Here is a 16,976-nt window from a genome sequence, read left to right on the forward strand (position 1 = left end):
CTCTCGCTTCGAATAAAAAAAAAAGCTGACCCATGTCAGCAGAACCGAGAAGGAAATAAACATTTCCCAGCATTCGCCATCCCCAACTGGGCGCTTATCTGGTTATCTTTATCCGCTTGCAGTCTCCGATCCGCGAAGGGGGCCGGCCGAGTCCGACCAAGGAATGGGCACTATAAACGCAAAAGAAATTATCCCGAGCGGTTCAGTAGCGGCCAGTAGGGGTTCGCCAGCACCCGCAGTTTAATTCAGGCGCGTTCGGTCGAAAATCACCGTCCCAAAAAAAAAAGGGCACAGGGCAAGCTCAGGTCACCACCCAATCGGGAGTGTTGTGTAGTGGAAACGGCAGTCATTCGAGGGCGCTTTTCCGGCGCGCGAATTTCCACCGCCTCAGGGAAAAGCACAATGAGAATAGAATAAAAACAGAACGACTAATAAGTGAGCGCTAAATATTCATTTCACTTCTGGCCCCCTCGGCCTGGAAACAGACAGCACGTGGGAGCGGTCGAGGCTCGAATTAATAACCAACGGAAGTCGCATTTCTTGGCACCGGAAACAGGAGAAAGTGAAGAAAATAAACCATCACTGGTTCCACAAGCGGAGTGACGACGACGACGACGAAGAAGAAGAAGAAGACGAACAAACGGATAACGAAAATGGATTTAAAATTATCTTTCGGTAAATAGCCGAGCCAGTCGGTACCGGAAGTACGCTAGGTTGTAGGGGTGGGTGGGAAGATGCGGGCGGAATTCATTGATTGCTTCCGTACCGTAATTAAATATCACTTCCTGGTGATCTGCAAATTAAAGGGCGCTCGAGTGCGCACCGGCTAATGAGCTGGTTTGTTCGTGTCGGTTTGCGGAAGCTGCGCCATTTTGGTGACTTTCACGCGAAAGCGCCTTCGCGAAGGTCAGCCTCGGAAGTACCTACCAGCGAGTTCTCGGTACCGGCATCTACCGGGGGGGGGGCAGGTTTTGAGCAAACATTTAACCAAGACTTTTCTCCGTAAACCTCGCCGTTCTCTTCCAGGAGCGGTTTTATGGCTTGTTTGCATCGTGCTTGACGTTGCGAATCTCACCAGTGCTCAGTACGCCGGTTGTGACTATGCGCTCGATGTCACCAGCGGACAGTCGTTCTCGATCTACTCGCCGTACTACGGTGGATTCTATCCGGCTTATACGCAATGCCGATGGACGCTGAGCACAACCCAAGGCTCACGGATTGCTCTCGCTTGCAGTGACGTTTCCTTGCCAATGGTGAGAACTCCAACCGGCGGGTTCTCGAGCAGAATATAATCGTCTAAAACCCGTCTGCCGTCATCTTCCAGAGCACCTCTTGCAACACCGATCGACTGGTGGTGTCGAAGACGGGACAAAGCAGTCTCTCCGACGGACAGGCCTACTGTGGCACTGGTGTGCTCAACACCGAGTCTACCTCGAACAGGCTGGTCGTCGCCTTACAGATTCCCGGAGCAACGCAAGGTGGACGATTCTATTGCACCGCCACCAAGATCGAGTGCCAGTGTGGATTGCGTCGAACGGTTCGTTCGATCGTCAACATCAAAGTAGGCCGGAAGCTCATCAACTTCTTCCCTTCCCCTGTTCCATTTTTCATTAGCGCAAGATCGTCAACGGAGAGGAGACGCTGGTCAACGAGTTCCCTATGATGGCCGCCCTGGTAGATGGGTCGATGAGTGGTGAAGGAATCTTCTGCGGTGCGACGATCAGTAGGCGTCTCTTCTTGCTGTCAGGTTTACACTCAAGTGTCTGATTCCTAATACGTCCTATTTCAGTAACGAACTACCACGCGGTCACGGCTGCTCACTGCTATATGGGAAGATCACTCCCCAACCTGGCGCTGCTCGTGGGAGAACACGACATCAAGACGGGATCGGAAACACCCTACACTGCTCTACTACTGCTCGCCTCCATTAAGATTCACGAGGGCTACAATTCAGCTGCCACCAGCAGCAGCAACGACATCGCGATCGTACGAACTCGCTCAGAGATACTGTTCAACACGGGTGTTGGACCGGCATGTCTTCCGCTCAAATTCACTGGTGCCTCTTTTGTCGGTGTTCAGCTTGAGGCTGTTGGTTGGGGTACTCTCGATTATGGCGCTCCCAAATCCAACGTCCCGATGAAGGTGGGACTGACGGTCGTCAACCCAACGCAGTGTACTTCGCTTTACCCAAGTTACTCGCCCACGCAACAGTTGTGTACGCTCACTCCCAACAAGGACACCTGTCAGAGTGACTCGGGAGGTCCGATGTTCTACACCGATGCGTACAACCAACGAGCATACCTTCTCGGAACGATTGGATACGGGATCGCGTGCGCAACAAGTGCACCGAGTGTCAGCACAAACGTCCTTTACTACACGCAGTGGATCATGAACAACACACCCGAATGGAACTACTGTTATCAATAAATCGCACAGCTGTCTTTATTTCACGCAATATAACACGTCGGGGGTTTTCTGACGGATCCAGTTCAGGTGGTATGTGACGCGACTCGCCACTGAGGGTGATGAAGCCGCACATGCCGACCCATAGCTAATGATCCCGATCGAGTACATGCGTTGGCTTCCGCGCAGGTACAGAGGACCTCCGGAATCGTACTGACAGGAGTCCCGACCTACGGCGAAAGTGCACAGTTTCTGATCGTTGACGTATGGTGCCGTACAGCCGCTGTTCGGGAGCACACTGAGGGTTGTCTTGAGTAAGACCGTGCTCATGGGCCCACCGTAGGTTGTTGTCCCCCAGCCTGCAATGTCAACCGACAGACCTGCGAAGCTGTACGTGTTGAAGATGAAGGGCAAACAGATGGGTCCCACACCCCGATTGAAGTCCACCTCAGTGACGGTGCGCAACAACGCCACGTCGTTGTCACGGGTCTGTTCGTTATACGCCTCGTGTGGAATGATCTGGTCGATGTTGTAGATCGCTGAATAGGGAGTATCCAGTCCGCTCCGGTAGTCATGATCACCAACGAGGGCATTTACTCGACTCGCGCTTGGAATGGCGTGCGTGCAGTGAGCTGCAGTTAACACATACCGAGGGCTGACTGTTAAGGAGAGGAATTTTGAGCATTACCAACAGGAATGGAAGCTTTTTGGGAAGCATACTTACTTAAAACCCCGGAACAGAAGACGTTCGCCGTCAACGGATCAAGCAACCCCACAAACGAGGCAAACTCGTTAACGCTTGCCGCGCTACCACCTACGATTTTTGCCGTTTTGTACCACCCACAATCGCACTGCTGCGGCTGCACAATTAACCGGCACGTGAACGAGCCCGAGTTGGTACCGCTGGATGAAATGTATGAGATTGTCATCTTGTTGAACAGCGACTGCCGCGTAACGTTGCCCTTGCCGCAGAAATATTCACTGCCAACCGGTGACGCGAAACCCTCGGTGGAAATGTACAGGAAATCTGTCGTGCAAGCACCGGATTGGGCTCCTGGGTTGATCATGTTGAGGAAGCACGTGGCTTGGATCGTGTAACCTGGTGGAGCACGTACCACAAACCGGCAGGAGCTTCCCGCTGGATAGTTTGCCGGGTAGAAGGGAGAATTTAATGTAACATCGGCTACATTTGCCAGCTGAAACTGACGATCACACGACTCGAACCAATCTGCGTGAGCTGGAAATACCCAGCAAAACACGATCAACACTGCCACCTGAAACCAGCTCATGGTCTCGACTGAATTAAAATCCTTCACACTTTGGGGACTATATCTCCCTGTGTGTAGGCTTTTGAAAGTGCCGTAAACAAGCAATTCATTCGCATTCAAAAACAAACACCAGCTGCACAAACAACTTTCCTTCAGCACGCTTCAAAGCGCAACGTTGTTTGAATATATTTCAGGCGTGCTACAGCTATAAACGTATATCAAAATGGTTCTCAAGGATTCATTTGTTCAGCCCGTTCGATCTTGACACACCGAATTGATCATTACGTTTGAATATTTTGAACATACCAACTTTGAAAAGTTTCCCTATCGTTCGCAAGGGGCGCTAATGTGCTGTTGTGTGTAGTATACTGTGTACAGCACTGTAGACCAAATGTCACTTCGTAATTGACAGCTCCTGGACCAAACATAAACAAATTATCGTCCGCAGAAAACACTTTCACGTAGTTCGTGAGCTAGAAGCGTAAAAATACGACAATAAACTCAACAATGGGCGATCGGTACAACATCCACAGTCAACTAGAGCATCTCCAGAGTAAATACATCGGAACAGGCCACGCGGACACCACAAAGTACGAGTGGCTTACGAATCAACACCGCGATTCACTTGCTAGCTACCTCGGACATTACGACATGCTGAGCTACTATGCGGTCACTGAAAACGAGTCGAAAGCACGGATTCGCTTCAACATGATGGAAAAAATGCTGCAACCCTGTGGTCCGCCGCCGGAAAAAGTGGAGGATTAATTCGTTTGGGCTTGTAATAAAACATTGATCGTACGGTACATATGTTCATATGGTTTCGTTTGTTGTACAGCATTTATTCCATCAACTATCTTCGTTGTCATTTTCGGCATCATCTGTCTTTTTAACTTCTTCACCTTCGTCTTCCTCGTCGCATTGCAATGCTATTTCCTGAAGCCGATTCTTAACTTTTGTCGCCAATACCTGCTGCACTATGGGTACCAGATTACCGCAGGCTTCGTTCAATTGCATACACGATTTCCAAACCGTATCGGTGTCCATATATCCGTACTGCCGTATCTCCGTAACCTGGTCCAGCGTTGGTAGCTTTGCTAGCATCACCATACCGTGGTTAACTTCCGTATGTCCGTCGATGCATAAGCTTTCTTCTTCAGCCGTCGGATCCACTATAATGCGATTTCCAAGAACGCCGGCCGACGTCGCAATTACTATGTCAAACATAGGAATGCAGGCATCGCCCAGCGCCAGGCCAGCAGCCGTTATTACAACGGCTAGTGCCGATCCGTCATCTTCCAGCACGTTCGCAAACACATCGATCTGCAAGTTTGGAAACAGATGCCGGCAAACGGACGGGTTCAGGGCACTAGTAAGCGCCGTAGCCAAACTACGCTCGCGAGCATCTGTTTGTGGGTTTTTCCTCTGTGCCGAGGCGAACGGTGAAAACTTGAAATCACAATACAGCTCACCGAGCCCGCTAAATTTGCTCTGTTTCGGTATTTCTCGAGGATCAAAAACGGACACGATGGCCTTAGTGTTACCCAACTCGACGTACGCGGATCCTTTAGCCGTTGATACCACACCAATTTTTACATCTACAAACAGACGAGACATAAGCGGTAATTTCACTACTCGCGGTAATTTTTCAAATTGGGTTACTTACAGTACTTGCGACTTTCTTGCGGTAATCGACCGTCTTTTCGCTTTCCATCTTTACTGAATGCTTCCTGTAACCGATCTTCGAACGTTTTGTTTTGGTTAGCTTTGATGTGGACCAGATACGATTTAGAAACCTCTGGCCCGTTTATTCTTTTTGTATCTTGCGGCATTCTGGCTAGTATTTGCGTATCCTGGAAAACAAACAACAAACGTGCTTTCCCAACAGCTCAACGTTATTTACCCACCTATGTCTTCTTCCTACTAGCTCGTTACTTGACGTTGTAGTGTCACAGAGCCACCTGGCGGTTTGTAGCATAAATAACGTTTAATATTTGAACATATGAAACAGGACGTTATGTAAGCAACAAGGAAAAGGACATCATTACCAAGGATGTATTTGATTTACTTTCTCTGAAAAAGATTCTTGCAAAAGCCTATGAATGAGGAATGCTTCAGTTGTACTAAAAAGCCTGCTCACAAACGGTCCGTACAACTGCTTCCAGTTTCTTTCTGTGGAACAACAGCCTACAGGTTGCTGAAAACTGTACATTATTAATTTGTTTACAAACAATATTTCCGATAACTCCCTTTTGTTCTCACGCAGCAGCCGTATCTCCTATCTTTTTCTCATGCCCTGCCGGAAAGATGCTAGACAAACAGATGCCCGAACGCGTGCACATGCGCACATCCTATGGTATCCTTCGATTTTGTCCACTCCTCCGTGTCCTTTTTTATCGGTTGTCAGTTTCCCTCACGAAAACAACATCCCGTACGAGCAAACTGCTCCTTCGTGTCCGTAATTTACGCTCCGTGGTGCCTGTTATCAAAGCGTTGCAGCATGTAACCAATAAAACCATTGAACTAGCTAACCGCCCAACCAATCGCCCAAAATGGCTTCCCTGGGAGCCCAAAAGCTGAGCAGCATCAAATCGATGAAGTTGTTCGTCTGCCTGATTGGTGTGTCTTCGTTTCTGCTCCTTATCTTCTGCCTCTACGCAACCATCAGCACGCCGGAAAAAGAGGTAGCTCCTCTGTCCCTGCCCAACGAGGGCTACCAGAACGTCATTTCCTATGAGCTACGGCGCAGCCAGACGATCATTCCGGAGAAGTACAACGAGCACCAGGTAAAGGAGCGCATCATTCGTGATAAAATCAAGCGACTCGTCGGTAATAACAACCCACATACGGCCACCGTACCTCCGTCGGAACACCGCAACCGGACCTTCCCGCTGAATCGCAACGTGCAGATCTTTTACCACGGTACGGTCGCATGGTACAAATCGCGTCCAACGCATCCATCCAGCGATCGGATAATTGCACGCATCTTCGAAAACAACTCTGTGTCGTTCAAACCAAATGACGATCCCGTGATCAACACCGCGTTCTACCCGAAAAGGAGATTGTACAACACGAGCGAAGCGATTGTACGGGAGCACTTCAACGAGATTCAAAATTGTGGTATCGGCACAGTGATCCTCGGGTGGCAGCCCACCTTCTCGGAGTACCTGTTGCGTACGATCTTCAAGGTGGCGGATCAATACGATCTAAAGATAGCGATCGAGATACTCGAGTACACGGACAGAACGATCGAAAGTATACGGAGCAATATCAAGTACTTCACGGATGGATTTGGTAAGGGCCCCGCAGGCACCAGCAGTACACTCAGTTACTACAATGTCCTGTCGAAAAAGCGCGAACTTCCCCTGTTCTACATCCGGAAGGCGTACCGAATAACGGATCCCGAATGGAAGCGCTTGCTGAACCGAAATGGCATTCTTACTATTCGTGGTGCAAACTACGATGCCGTGGTACTGGCGCATATCACCTCGAAGGACCACAAGTCCATGGTGAGACGAGCGGGTTTTGATGGTTTCTACACGTACCTACCGAGCAACGGTGCCAACTACGCTGCCACGTGGAAGAACTGGAACCAGTTGAAGAAGTTCGCTGACAGCTATCGTCTACTGTTCGTGCCGACGATCGGACCCGGGTATTACGATCGCCGTAAGTACCATCGCAATGTGAACCAGAACCATGGTATTACCAACATCAAGCGCTATCGATCGAACGGCCAGTACTTTGACGTCGGATGGCGCACGTCGTTGAAAAACAACCTTCAAATTATCACCATCAACAGTTACAACAACTGGGTCGATGGGACGCAAATTGAAGCGGCCATTCCTGTGTTTGGCTTCCGGGACTATCAGCCAGGACCGCCGGAGAAGTACCTCGACCTGACGCAATCCTGGGTCGAGGAGTACATTAAATACAAACTGAACCTTATCAAGCTGAACAAGAAAACGGAATTAACGCTAAGCTGTTACGATTTTATCAACAGTACCATTTGTTGAGCTGTTTTTATTCATTTGTAGCTATGGGGATGTTTTCTCATAAAAATCGGTCACCGATGCAAAGAGAGCACTCTTGAGGCGGGAACGCCATTTGCTCGTTTAGTTTCGCTCCCTTGGCGGGAAGCTATAGCAATTTGAATACCCTAGCGGAGGATTGCAGAAAAGACTCCTACATTTTAAAAGACGATGTTCTAGATATCAGATGTTAAAACCCAAAACGCGCCCATACCAAATTCAATGCCAAAGTTAGGAAGCTGTCTGCTCCGTAGAGTAGCATAGACGCGCCAAATAGATTGTTATATAGTTGAAGCGATATTTTGCCGTAACGGCTGATTCGAAGGATTGTAGAAAACCCGTGTAATGGAACTAGCAAGTAGAGTGTACATATATTTTTCAACGTTCTGAATAAACTCGTACAAATTACGTTTTAAATATGTCCTTTTATTATTTACCCATAAAAATGTAATAAGTAGTTCTTATAAAGAACATATTTATTCAGATTAAACGATAAATAGTTGACATTCGATCCTATCAATCGATTAAATTGGGATTTGAATATAAAATCATACCAACGGTTGCATGCTTGACATTTTGTAATTAAAAATGATCCTGATACACCCCATCTGACGTTTGTTATGACAACATGGATATATGCGGGCGTGTGTGCACGATTGTTTTGGAGTGAATTGTTGTTAGGGAAAAGTTGCACAAATTACTCAACTGCAAGATAAGTTTTATTCTAGTATTTTTTCTGCAAACCAAATCAATTTGTTATAGTTTTGAAACCCATATTAGAAGGTAGGTTAGTGTGGTATTGTGTTTTTTTTATTCGTGGTAAGAAAAGTGACGGAAATTGATTGAGTTTGTTTGTCTATTTTAGCCTTCTGCGACCGATTGCGAATAATTTCGTCGTCGCTGTTCATAGTGCGTCGTATATGAGAGAATCGGTTTCGTCTGTGAAAATTCCTAGCAATAATTCAGCCAATCTTTAAACAATATCCGGGTAGGTTTAGTGAAGCTCTTAGGTTGAATGGTGGTTCTTACATGTGGTCTTTCATACAATGTATTGAAAGTATAGATACGATCGAATCTCACATTGCTGATCTGGTTTCAAGATCAATATCTCAACTGCTGCAAATGAGGCAAAAAACGAACGAAATGATCCCACAGCTGGTTGGTTGACCGGGTGATATTACTGTGAAATACGTTTATGTGCGGAACAATTGTTTCTGTTGCATCAAACCGTTCATTGAGCATCACAAAGCGACAAACACGTTCTATTAAATATGACATTCGAAGAGCAATTGATAGCAAAAGTTCGCGCAAACGAGGTACTGTACAACGTGAAGAATGTAAATTACCGACGAAAAAACGACAAGGAACGACTATGGCAGCAAATAGCATACGAATTGAACTGCTCAGGTAAGGTACTCCACCGTATCCTGTAGTTTTAAGCGCAGTCTATCTAGATGCACATCAGCTGTAATAATGTGACTACAAATTTTGCATTCTTTATTTCCTACAGTGGAAGTATGCAAACGACGATGGAAAAGTTTGCGGGACAAATTCATTAAACTGAGCCGAGTTGAACAATCGGCCCGTGGGACCTCCGATGAAGAGCAACCGAAGAAATGGCGATACTTCGACAGCTTGACGTTTCTCCAAGGATACAACAAAGCATCACTGTTAGTTCACATCACACCTTCATCAAACGTAGAACAATCAGTGACGTAAAGGTTTCATTTCCTACTCCGACAGATCCTCTGCAAACTTCCTTGACGGCATGTACCTCGGCGAAGAACGTTATGTGGATATCAAATGTGAACATCCAATTTCGCGACAGTTCGTGCGTGATGATGCCCCGGTAACTGTGGCCGTAGAATGTGGCTCCGGAATCACTAACACCGAACGATACACGGCTACGGACGCTCGTAACGGCACTACGGTGACGCTTGACCTTCCAACTGGCACCGGCACCAGCAGCCGGAAACGTCACCTAGATCTCATCGAGTCGGAATGCGTTAAAATCATAAAAACCGCGGCCGAAGCGATCCAGCTAGAGGCCAACTGCGGGATCCGTCGAAGCAGCACCCAACTGCTGTTTGAAGCGCTTGCACAACGAATCGACGAAGCAAATCTACCGGCTAGTCGCCTCAACGCGCTTCAAACGGCGGTGACTAACCTGGTTTACTCGTCCTTATGAACTGCGGCCGGCCGGGGATTTTTTACGTACTCTAAGAGCAAGCGGGTTTATTTTAAGGAGTAAGCTCTGCTCGCAATACAAGACGTAGCTGCAATACGAAGAAAGAACGCGCTTTCGAGGACCGTACAGCTGTTGTGTCGCTTTCTTTCAGCAATAAGCAATGGAAACGCTCTCTCTGGCAATGCTTAAGCCCGCGTTCGTGGCGAATTCGTTATAGAATAATGGATTTTAGTTGGATACGTTATCGATTAGTAGCCTTGCACAAGCACCTGTGCATCGCATTAGAATGCTTACCCCGTACGGGTTCGTTATCTACGAGCCGGAAAATGTGTCGCATATGCTTCCGTACGTATGTAATTACAGTTTCGTAATTTTTTTTCCGTACAAATTTCTTTCGTCCAGTCCTCGTACGCAGAAACTGCAACAAAACTCAACAATAAAACGTATGTTACGTGCTTTCCAAGTTGTGAAAGGGAATTTCTTTCGCGCTTTACAGATCGCCGCATAAAACAACTCGTTTGTCTTTTGGTTAGCTTTGTTATTGAGTTATAGCCGAATGGTAAATTTATTTTCACATCCCATATCCCCAGAAAGTCGTAACACTTGACCCCATGAAACCCACGCCAAAACCGAGTGGGCCTTTCGATCATCGCCGTTTTTTCGGAGAAACAAAGCAGCAGCCGGTAGCCACCGTAGTTAAATGCTATGTAGTTTGACTTTGCAAACGCCCAAGGGGACAGTCTGCTTTTTTCTCTTTTGCTGCAAATTTTGGAAAGTTTTTTTCTAATCAAGAACCATGATCACATCATTTATGTTCAGAGTGATATTTTACACGTAATCGTGGCGTGTAATTTCGATTTATATATTATTTGCTTTGTGATCTTCGCCATAGCGCCCGTTGTAGTAATTTGTACTCAATCCGCCTGCATGCGCGGCTGCAGTAGCTATGTCGGCTGTAGGTAGTGTAATACGATCACATTCTCAACTGCTCAAACTCTCAAATCCCGTAACAAATGTATTTTTGAACAGCGATTCGTTTAAGATGTTTTAGTTTTCGTTTGCAGTTTTGTTTTCACTTTAGTACTTGTCATCGTCATCACACCGATAATTGTATATCGATTGAATGAGGAGTTTTGATCATTAAGATTTGATCTGTCGTTCGTTTCGACCATAGAACGCTACTATTGCATCGCCATGGTATGTTTGATTTGAAGTTCTTCGAGAGAAAAAAAACGAATTCTTAAACGATAGTATCAGTATAAAACATAAAGCATGCGAGTGTGTAGATTCTTCTACGTGGTACGAAACTTAAAAGCTATCCTATTTGAACATCCTTTCAGCTTTCGGTTTTTGTTCATTTCCTGATAGCAGACAATTATCGCACGTTACAACATAAATACACTCTGTCAGCCACACACACGTACACCGGCGTGGTTCCGTGCATCGATTTATTCGAGTCTGGCGTGCCAAATTAAGTATCGCTGTTACGAGTAGCGATTAAACCATCGAAAATACTTCACATTCGTATCAAATCTAGCTATAACCGCGGACATCGTTGGATGGTACTAAACTGGCATATAAAACAACGACATGCTCTGCCACGTCGATTACTGATGTCTTTTTTTTTTCAAAACTCACGTTGCCTGTACGCGAAAATTGCTACCAAGTTACCGTCATATTTTCGTCCTACGATACGACTCGCTTCCATCGTGGACATTTCGTGGTGTTGTGTCGCTCTATCATAGTCGAATATCACACAGAGACCAACCGTGGCCGACCCAAATTTCGCCAACTGTTGCTGTTACATCTACTTCGCTCCAGTCGGTACTCGATTCCGGATACAAATAACGACAACAAAACGAAAGGACAATAAACTAAATAACGACAATACCAAACTCAACTGTCCGCTCGCCTCTCACTCTTAGTTTCCTAGACGGTTGTTCTGGGGTTTAGAGAATGTAACCATCGCCAGCCGCATACGCAAAAAGCAAGCAGAGTTTATAAAAAAGACCCACAACTTGCCGGGCAGGCTCCGCACGCACGCACACTCCAGGACCTTCCATCGTTCAGCGTTAAGGTCGAGAGGATAACAGTATATTGCGCCTTAGCGTTTGCATTCGAATACGGGTAAATATGTATAGAAACAGGAAGGGAAGAAGTAAGAAAAGGGGCGTTTTGACTAATGCTAATCTATCGTCGCCTCATCGGTAGCGCTAAATCTTCCCTTTCCTTTCGGCTCCCCTTTGCATAGGGTGATTCTGTGCGTCGCGATGCAGAAAAATCGTGCAGATTTCGAAATCGTTCTACATACTATCTAAATAAAAAAGATAATGTGCACAAGTGCGATGCTTTTTGTAAAAATCTGTATCACCGTTTTGCCTAGAACTGCTGGAAACAACGTGTAATCATATCGATCGTGGAACTCCCCGATACCACCGACGTGGTCCTGTTCGCATCAAATTCCGACTCTAGTATAGCGTTCGCTCAAGTGGCACTACCTTCCCTTGTTCACTATCCGCGCCGAGTGTCCGTTCTCGTACAATTGTAGTAAGCCCCTAGCTATGCTTTTTAGTGTAAGTAATGGTTCCTCTATCTATGTCTGTAAACCTATCCTCGTCCAAATACTCTTCTTTGTCATTTTTTACCATCATCTGCCTGGTATAGTATGCCCGAACCGATCTGCACTCTCTCAATTTCAAATCATAACTAATCATTTCCCTACACATTTCTAAACGGCATACACTGCCACCGAACCGGAGTTGTTACATTCTAAGGTGTACACGCAAACAAAGGAACTGTACATCTGTGAGACAAACAATCTTATCTATCAAATCAAATGGCAAACGGGAAATTTAAGCAACAGCACAACAAAATTTCCCCCACGAAGACATACCGTAGAACCAAATTAGGGTACTTATGTTTAATCTTCGCGTCGTAAGATTGGTGTTACAGCTTCCTATTTCGTAGCGTGCGTAATGCGTTTGCTTAAAAAAACTGTCCCCTTACAATTGCTTCCCTTCGCTTCGTTTCCTTGCGTTCTGCCTGGCAGGGCAGCTTAAGTGGAACGCCTAGGTCCGATTTGTTTTGTCCTACTTCTTATACATAAGACTCACCAGCGAAACAAATCGATCGTACCAGTCGACAAACCGAACCTTCATCAAGCGCATGTTCAAAAACTCTATCTGATTCAGCCGCATCAGGCTGTCGCCAATCATCTCCTTCGCTTTGTCGGTGCTGCTGTCCACGTGCTCCTGCAGGAAGCTCTGGATCATGTCCTTGAACGTTTGCGGGAAGCAGCAAATGACCGTGTACATCGCTTTGTACCAGTCGCTCGTGTTATTCCAGTCGATCTTCTGCCCGATCGTCATGTCGAGCATCAGCTTTAGGAACGATTGTAACAGCTGCGTGACTAACGCCTCTGGATTCTGATGTAGGCGGACGACCTGCGCGAACGCTTCAATAAACTCGACACACTTTAGTTCCACCTCCGATGTGAACGATGTCAACCCTAGTTCTACCGAGGCGACCAGTTGCTTCAAAAAGTCGGGATGTAACGCTGGTACCTGTAACGTAAGCACACGTTAGCCTTTTCTGGGGCGTTGCTCGTTACTACACTCATCGCGGTGTCTCACCACATATGGCTTGGAATCAACGAAGGAAGTTATTGTGATGTAGTACTGGTAGCACAGCTCCGGATAGCGAATAAGGTCCGTCGTAATCAGCGGCACAATGTTCGTCAACCCGTAGATGCAAACGTCCGAGGCCTGCTGCAACGTTTCCTCGTCATTGGCAACCCTGCTTGAGCTCAGCCCGTGGATAAGCTTCAAGATGAGAATGAGATCCTGCGGGTCGCGCTCGCTGTTCGTGGGATCGAGCGAGATGCGATTGCTGTTGTTCTTCACGTACACGCAGATAACGTCCATGCTGTACTGGTGCAGTGCCACTCGTACCTCCTTTACCTCCGCCGATCGCTCCAGTTCATTCAGCAGCTCCAGCACAAGCTCCACAATCACCTACAACGCAGGGAATGAGTAGCAAAGAAACATACGTGAAAGATCGCTTCTGAATTCCATAGAATAGCCCGGATCGTGCCACTTACGGTATCGTTCTTGTACACGGTCATAAACGTGCTCAGTTGCTTGCAGATAGGTTGAATTTCGTTGAACAGCGTCAGCATCAGATTGTCAAATGCTCCCTCTACGCAACCAATCGTTTCCTCCAGGACTTCGATGACCTTTTGCTTAAACTGTTCACTCTGGTGCACGTGAGCATGCTGCTGGAGGGTGGTTTGCAGGAGATTGAACTTCTCCTTCGTGCCCAACACGATGCGCATGATGTATTCGCTACGTACTTCATCCCCTTCTACGCTGCTCCCGATTGTGACGAAACCCCGCAACAACTTGCGCTTCACCGTAAGTGGCAGGTCGAAGCTCTTCAGATCGCAGATCGACCGGAAGTACTCCGAGTTGAAGATGGTTTGTGCACGATGGCGGTTCCGTTGCAGCGACAGTAGCAGTTCGATCGTTTCCTCCATGACGGCAGGCTCTCCGCGAAGATGCTGCGCGTTCAGACATATCTTGTTCAGCAGATAATTTATCACCCACAACGCGCCAGCAGTACCGATGCCGAACGCATTTGAGAAAATATGATTCGCGTTCGGTTCGTACGCGGACATCACGTACGTTCCGCACCAATGCCGCAGAAACCACATGACGGAGGCGCTCAGTTCGGGGCTCAGGAACTGGTACATGCGCACCTCGATGGCGGTCTTCTCTAGTTCGCACAACCGAAACCCGGCCGCCATCAGCCGTATCACCGGATCAACGTTCGATTCCGCGTTCGGTATCTCCTGGATATCCTGATTGGGTGACGCCAGCAGTTTCATGCTGTTCGTTACGTCTGTCGCACCAGAATCAATCTGCTGTTTGCACAGCGTCAGTATCGTCTCCGGTATTAGCGGCGTTTCACCGATCGATTCCAATGCGATCACGTGCCCACTGATCAGCAGCAGCCAGTGGATGTCTTCGAACAAATTTTCCAAACTCATCCCATCCGAGATTGAGAGCGACTTTGACGCGTGCAGCATGTGCAGATGCGTGCCGAGCTTTCTCGTGCGGTCTTCCAACAGCTTCGCCAGCAAACCGAGCGCATGGAGGAGAATTTGCCGTCCGAAAATGCCCATAATGGTGAGCTGCTCCTTGAAACGCTCCCGATCTGACTCCTCCATGTCGGTGATTTCGTTCTCACCGGCATCGTTGTCCTTACCGCCCGCACCACGGATGCCTTGCGGTGGAGCCAAATGGCACTGGACGTACTTTTCGAACATCTGCGTAATATACGGTAGCATAGGTTCGACAGGGAAATTTTGCTTATCGTCAAAAAATGACATCCATATGCAGAGCATATTAGTCAGGGCGTCAACGTACAGGGCCTCGTCCGGCGCTACGGATTCTTCCGCCGCCGATTGTTCGAAGAACTTCATCGTCAGCGTGAAGCACTGCTGCAGGGCTGCATCGAACAGGGAGTTCGGTAGCATCTTAAGCATACCTGTGGGCAGGAACTGGAATAACTTGCGCAGAATCAGAGAAAAGCTGTACGCTTCCTTGTCCTTTATTTCGATGCTGAAAGTAGAAGGGCAAATATTAATGTTAACACAAATCAGACCAAATTCTTGGTTCGCACTCGTCCTCGTGTCTTACTTCGTCATCAGCGAAAGGAAGTGCGTCAGGTAATTCGCCAGATAGGACATGCTTTCGTCGACATTTTCCGTAACGATCGGACCCCGAAGGGTGGATAGCTGCAAGATGCAGGTTAGCGTTTTCGGCTGCAGATCTTCAATTTCGCGCGTTTTCCAGTAAGTGTGGAAAAACACCTCCAGCACCTTCGGGTCAAAGATTATGCTCTTCCATTGACCCTGCAAGCGAAGCGGTGGAGCGTGTAACGCCTTCGTCACCGTTTCCGACGTATCGATGATGCTCTTCGACAGTGCGTGGCGGACGCGGACGTTCCGCAGGTTGGGAAGAAGAAAGCCCCACGTCAGCACGGTCTCCATCACGGTGAGCAGTTGCTTGAAGAAATACATTTGCATGTTGTTGGACGTATCGAACCCGTTCACAATGTCCACCATCGCCTGGAGCGTCATGCAGAACGTCTTAAGCAGATCGGTTTCTTCGAACTGCTTCTTCGCCTTAAAATGCTCCAGCGTGTTCAGTCCCGTGTCATCCGATCGCACGATGTTGCAATGTTCCTCCAGAATCGCTAGCATGATGCTGCAGCTTAAAATCTGCTGCTTCAGCTCCCCGGACGTGAGCATTTTCTTCGTCTCCTCCAGAATCTGGCCGCGCTCCACGCCGTGATCCTCCAGGCTCGCTCGCTTGATCATGATCGCCACTACCTGCAGCAGCTTGTCCCGTATGAACACCGGCACGTCTCGCTGGATGACGTAGTTGAGCAGGTACTGACGCAGCGAGGCCCGGTCCTGCTCCGCGATGAACTTCCATTCTCCAACGACGGCCTTCTTCAGCACGTCGGCCGCCTCGAACAGGACCAAATCGACGGACGACTTCTCCAAGATCGCCTGGCAGAGCGCATACGGTGTTTTCGTCTTACGGAAGCTCGTGAAAATCGACTCCGACTCCTGGCGCTGCTGGTTGGAGATGGAATTCGGCGGTGCCTAGTGCGCATGAGGAGGAGGGCGGCCAGTGTAATATTATTTTTTTTATTACCGAAAGAATAAGGAAAAAACACCCCCATCAGTTACTATTGCAGCTCGGTTGGGCCAACATCGCGGGGAGAAAAACTCGAACAAAAACAGATGCAGGGTGGAAAGAGATGCAATCAAAACAAAGGAACGGTCGCTTTTCTTCCCAGCCAGCCAAAGCACACTGGGATGGGTTAAGTTGGGCGGAGCAAGCAAAACAACGAGCTATCGATTTTCCTTGCGCCGTGCGGACCCCATAACAACACGCATCGCGCACGCATCCCAAGGTCCTGCGTTCCCTTTGTTTTTCCCGGATACTCGCAATACTCCCCCACACTTACCATGATTAGATGGGCCGCCGTTTCGAGATTCTTCAGATATGTTTCGTCCAT

At 47.8% G+C, this 16,976-nt stretch overlaps 7 protein-coding genes across 7 annotated transcripts; 4 read left to right on the forward strand and 3 right to left on the reverse strand.

Annotated features, from left to right (window-relative positions):
- Positions 1-653: 653 nt before the first annotated feature.
- LOC128721282 (venom serine protease-like) lies at positions 654-2,427 on the forward strand. The gene is made up of 5 exons (XM_053815019.1): positions 654-675; positions 1,027-1,253; positions 1,325-1,537; positions 1,615-1,723; positions 1,790-2,427. The coding sequence occupies exons 1-5, from the start codon at positions 654-656 to the stop codon at positions 2,425-2,427; spliced, it is 1,209 nt and encodes a 402-aa protein (XP_053670994.1).
- LOC128721280 (venom serine protease-like) lies at positions 2,413-3,706 on the reverse strand. Its single transcript, XM_053815017.1, has 2 exons — positions 3,128-3,706; positions 2,413-3,062 (listed from the first exon to the last, which is right to left on the reverse strand). Exons 1-2 carry the CDS (start codon positions 3,690-3,692, stop codon positions 2,443-2,445), a joined length of 1,185 nt encoding a protein of 394 aa, XP_053670992.1. The 5' UTR covers positions 3,693-3,706; the 3' UTR covers positions 2,413-2,442.
- A 472-nt stretch (positions 3,707-4,178) lies between these two features.
- On the forward strand, positions 4,179-4,438 carry LOC128720336 (splicing factor 3B subunit 5). Its single transcript, XM_053814001.1, has one exon. It carries the CDS (start codon positions 4,179-4,181, stop codon positions 4,434-4,436), a length of 258 nt encoding a protein of 85 aa, XP_053669976.1. The 3' UTR covers positions 4,437-4,438.
- Positions 4,439-4,517: 79 nt separating this feature from the next.
- Positions 4,518-5,550, reverse strand: LOC128726406 (exosome complex component MTR3-like). The gene is made up of 2 exons (XM_053820217.1): positions 5,335-5,550; positions 4,518-5,266 (listed from the first exon to the last, which is right to left on the reverse strand). The coding sequence occupies exons 1-2, from the start codon at positions 5,498-5,500 to the stop codon at positions 4,518-4,520; spliced, it is 915 nt and encodes a 304-aa protein (XP_053676192.1). The 5' UTR covers positions 5,501-5,550.
- Positions 5,551-6,220: 670 nt separating this feature from the next.
- On the forward strand, positions 6,221-8,075 carry LOC128732247 (glycoprotein endo-alpha-1,2-mannosidase). Its single transcript, XM_053825417.1, has one exon. The coding sequence runs from the start codon at positions 6,221-6,223 to the stop codon at positions 7,679-7,681; it is 1,461 nt and encodes a 486-aa protein (XP_053681392.1). The 3' UTR covers positions 7,682-8,075.
- A 549-nt stretch (positions 8,076-8,624) lies between these two features.
- On the forward strand, positions 8,625-10,339 carry LOC128720246 (uncharacterized). The gene is made up of 4 exons (XM_053813905.1): positions 8,625-8,684; positions 8,797-9,103; positions 9,207-9,366; positions 9,440-10,339. Exons 2-4 carry the CDS (start codon positions 8,968-8,970, stop codon positions 9,882-9,884), a joined length of 741 nt encoding a protein of 246 aa, XP_053669880.1. The 5' UTR covers positions 8,625-8,684; positions 8,797-8,967; the 3' UTR covers positions 9,885-10,339.
- Positions 10,340-12,973: 2,634 nt separating this feature from the next.
- Positions 12,974-16,976, reverse strand: LOC128720413 (exportin-4-like). The gene is made up of 5 exons (XM_053814081.1): positions 16,926-16,976; positions 15,584-16,557; positions 13,984-15,505; positions 13,517-13,897; positions 12,974-13,447 (listed from the first exon to the last, which is right to left on the reverse strand). The coding sequence occupies exons 1-5, from the start codon at positions 16,974-16,976 to the stop codon at positions 12,974-12,976; spliced, it is 3,402 nt and encodes a 1,133-aa protein (XP_053670056.1).

This window comes from Anopheles nili, chromosome 2 (genome assembly GCF_943737925.1).
Source record: "Anopheles nili chromosome 2, idAnoNiliSN_F5_01, whole genome shotgun sequence".
Taxonomy (NCBI): domain Eukaryota; kingdom Metazoa; phylum Arthropoda; class Insecta; order Diptera; family Culicidae; genus Anopheles; species Anopheles nili.

Bases quoted from the DNA above. Each gene is read 5' to 3' on its own strand.
- LOC128732247 (XM_053825417.1), top strand. From the start codon at position 6,221: ATGGCTTCCCTGGGAGCCCAAAAGCTGAGCAGCATCAAATCGATGAAG.
- LOC128721282 (XM_053815019.1), top strand. From the start codon at position 654: ATGGATTTAAAATTATCTTTCG. The intron at 1,254-1,324 runs GTGAGAACTCCA...GTCATCTTCCAG, and splicing joins GTGACGTTTCCTTGCCAATG to AGCACCTCTTGCAACACCGA. The intron at 1,538-1,614 runs GTTCGTTCGATC...ATTTTTCATTAG, and splicing joins AGTGTGGATTGCGTCGAACG to CGCAAGATCGTCAACGGAGA.
- LOC128721280 (XM_053815017.1), bottom strand. From the start codon at position 3,692: ATGAGCTGGTTTCAGGTGGCAGTGTTGATCGTGTTTTGCTGGGTATTT. The intron at 3,063-3,127 runs GTAAGTATGCTT...TCTCCTTAACAG, and splicing joins CTTCTGTTCCGGGGTTTTAA to TCAGCCCTCGGTATGTGTTA.
- LOC128720336 (XM_053814001.1), top strand. From the start codon at position 4,179: ATGGGCGATCGGTACAACATCCACAGTCAACTAGAGCATCTCCAGAGT.
- LOC128720246 (XM_053813905.1), top strand. From the start codon at position 8,968: ATGACATTCGAAGAGCAATTGATAGCAAAAGTTCGCGCAAACGAGGTA. The intron at 9,104-9,206 runs GTAAGGTACTCC...TATTTCCTACAG, and splicing joins ATACGAATTGAACTGCTCAG to TGGAAGTATGCAAACGACGA. The intron at 9,367-9,439 runs GTTAGTTCACAT...CTACTCCGACAG, and splicing joins GGATACAACAAAGCATCACT to ATCCTCTGCAAACTTCCTTG.
- LOC128726406 (XM_053820217.1), bottom strand. From the start codon at position 5,500: ATGCCGCAAGATACAAAAAGAATAAACGGGCCAGAGGTTTCTAAATCG. The intron at 5,267-5,334 runs GTAAGTAACCCA...GTCTGTTTGTAG, and splicing joins GCAAGAAAGTCGCAAGTACT to ATGTAAAAATTGGTGTGGTA.
- LOC128720413 (XM_053814081.1), bottom strand. From the start codon at position 16,976: ATGGACGAAACATATCTGAAGAATCTCGAAACGGCGGCCCATCTAATC. The intron at 13,898-13,983 runs GTAAGTGGCACG...CCTGCGTTGTAG, and splicing joins CCGTGTACAAGAACGATACC to GTGATTGTGGAGCTTGTGCT. The intron at 13,448-13,516 runs GTGAGACACCGC...CTTACGTTACAG, and splicing joins TTGATTCCAAGCCATATGTG to GTACCAGCGTTACATCCCGA.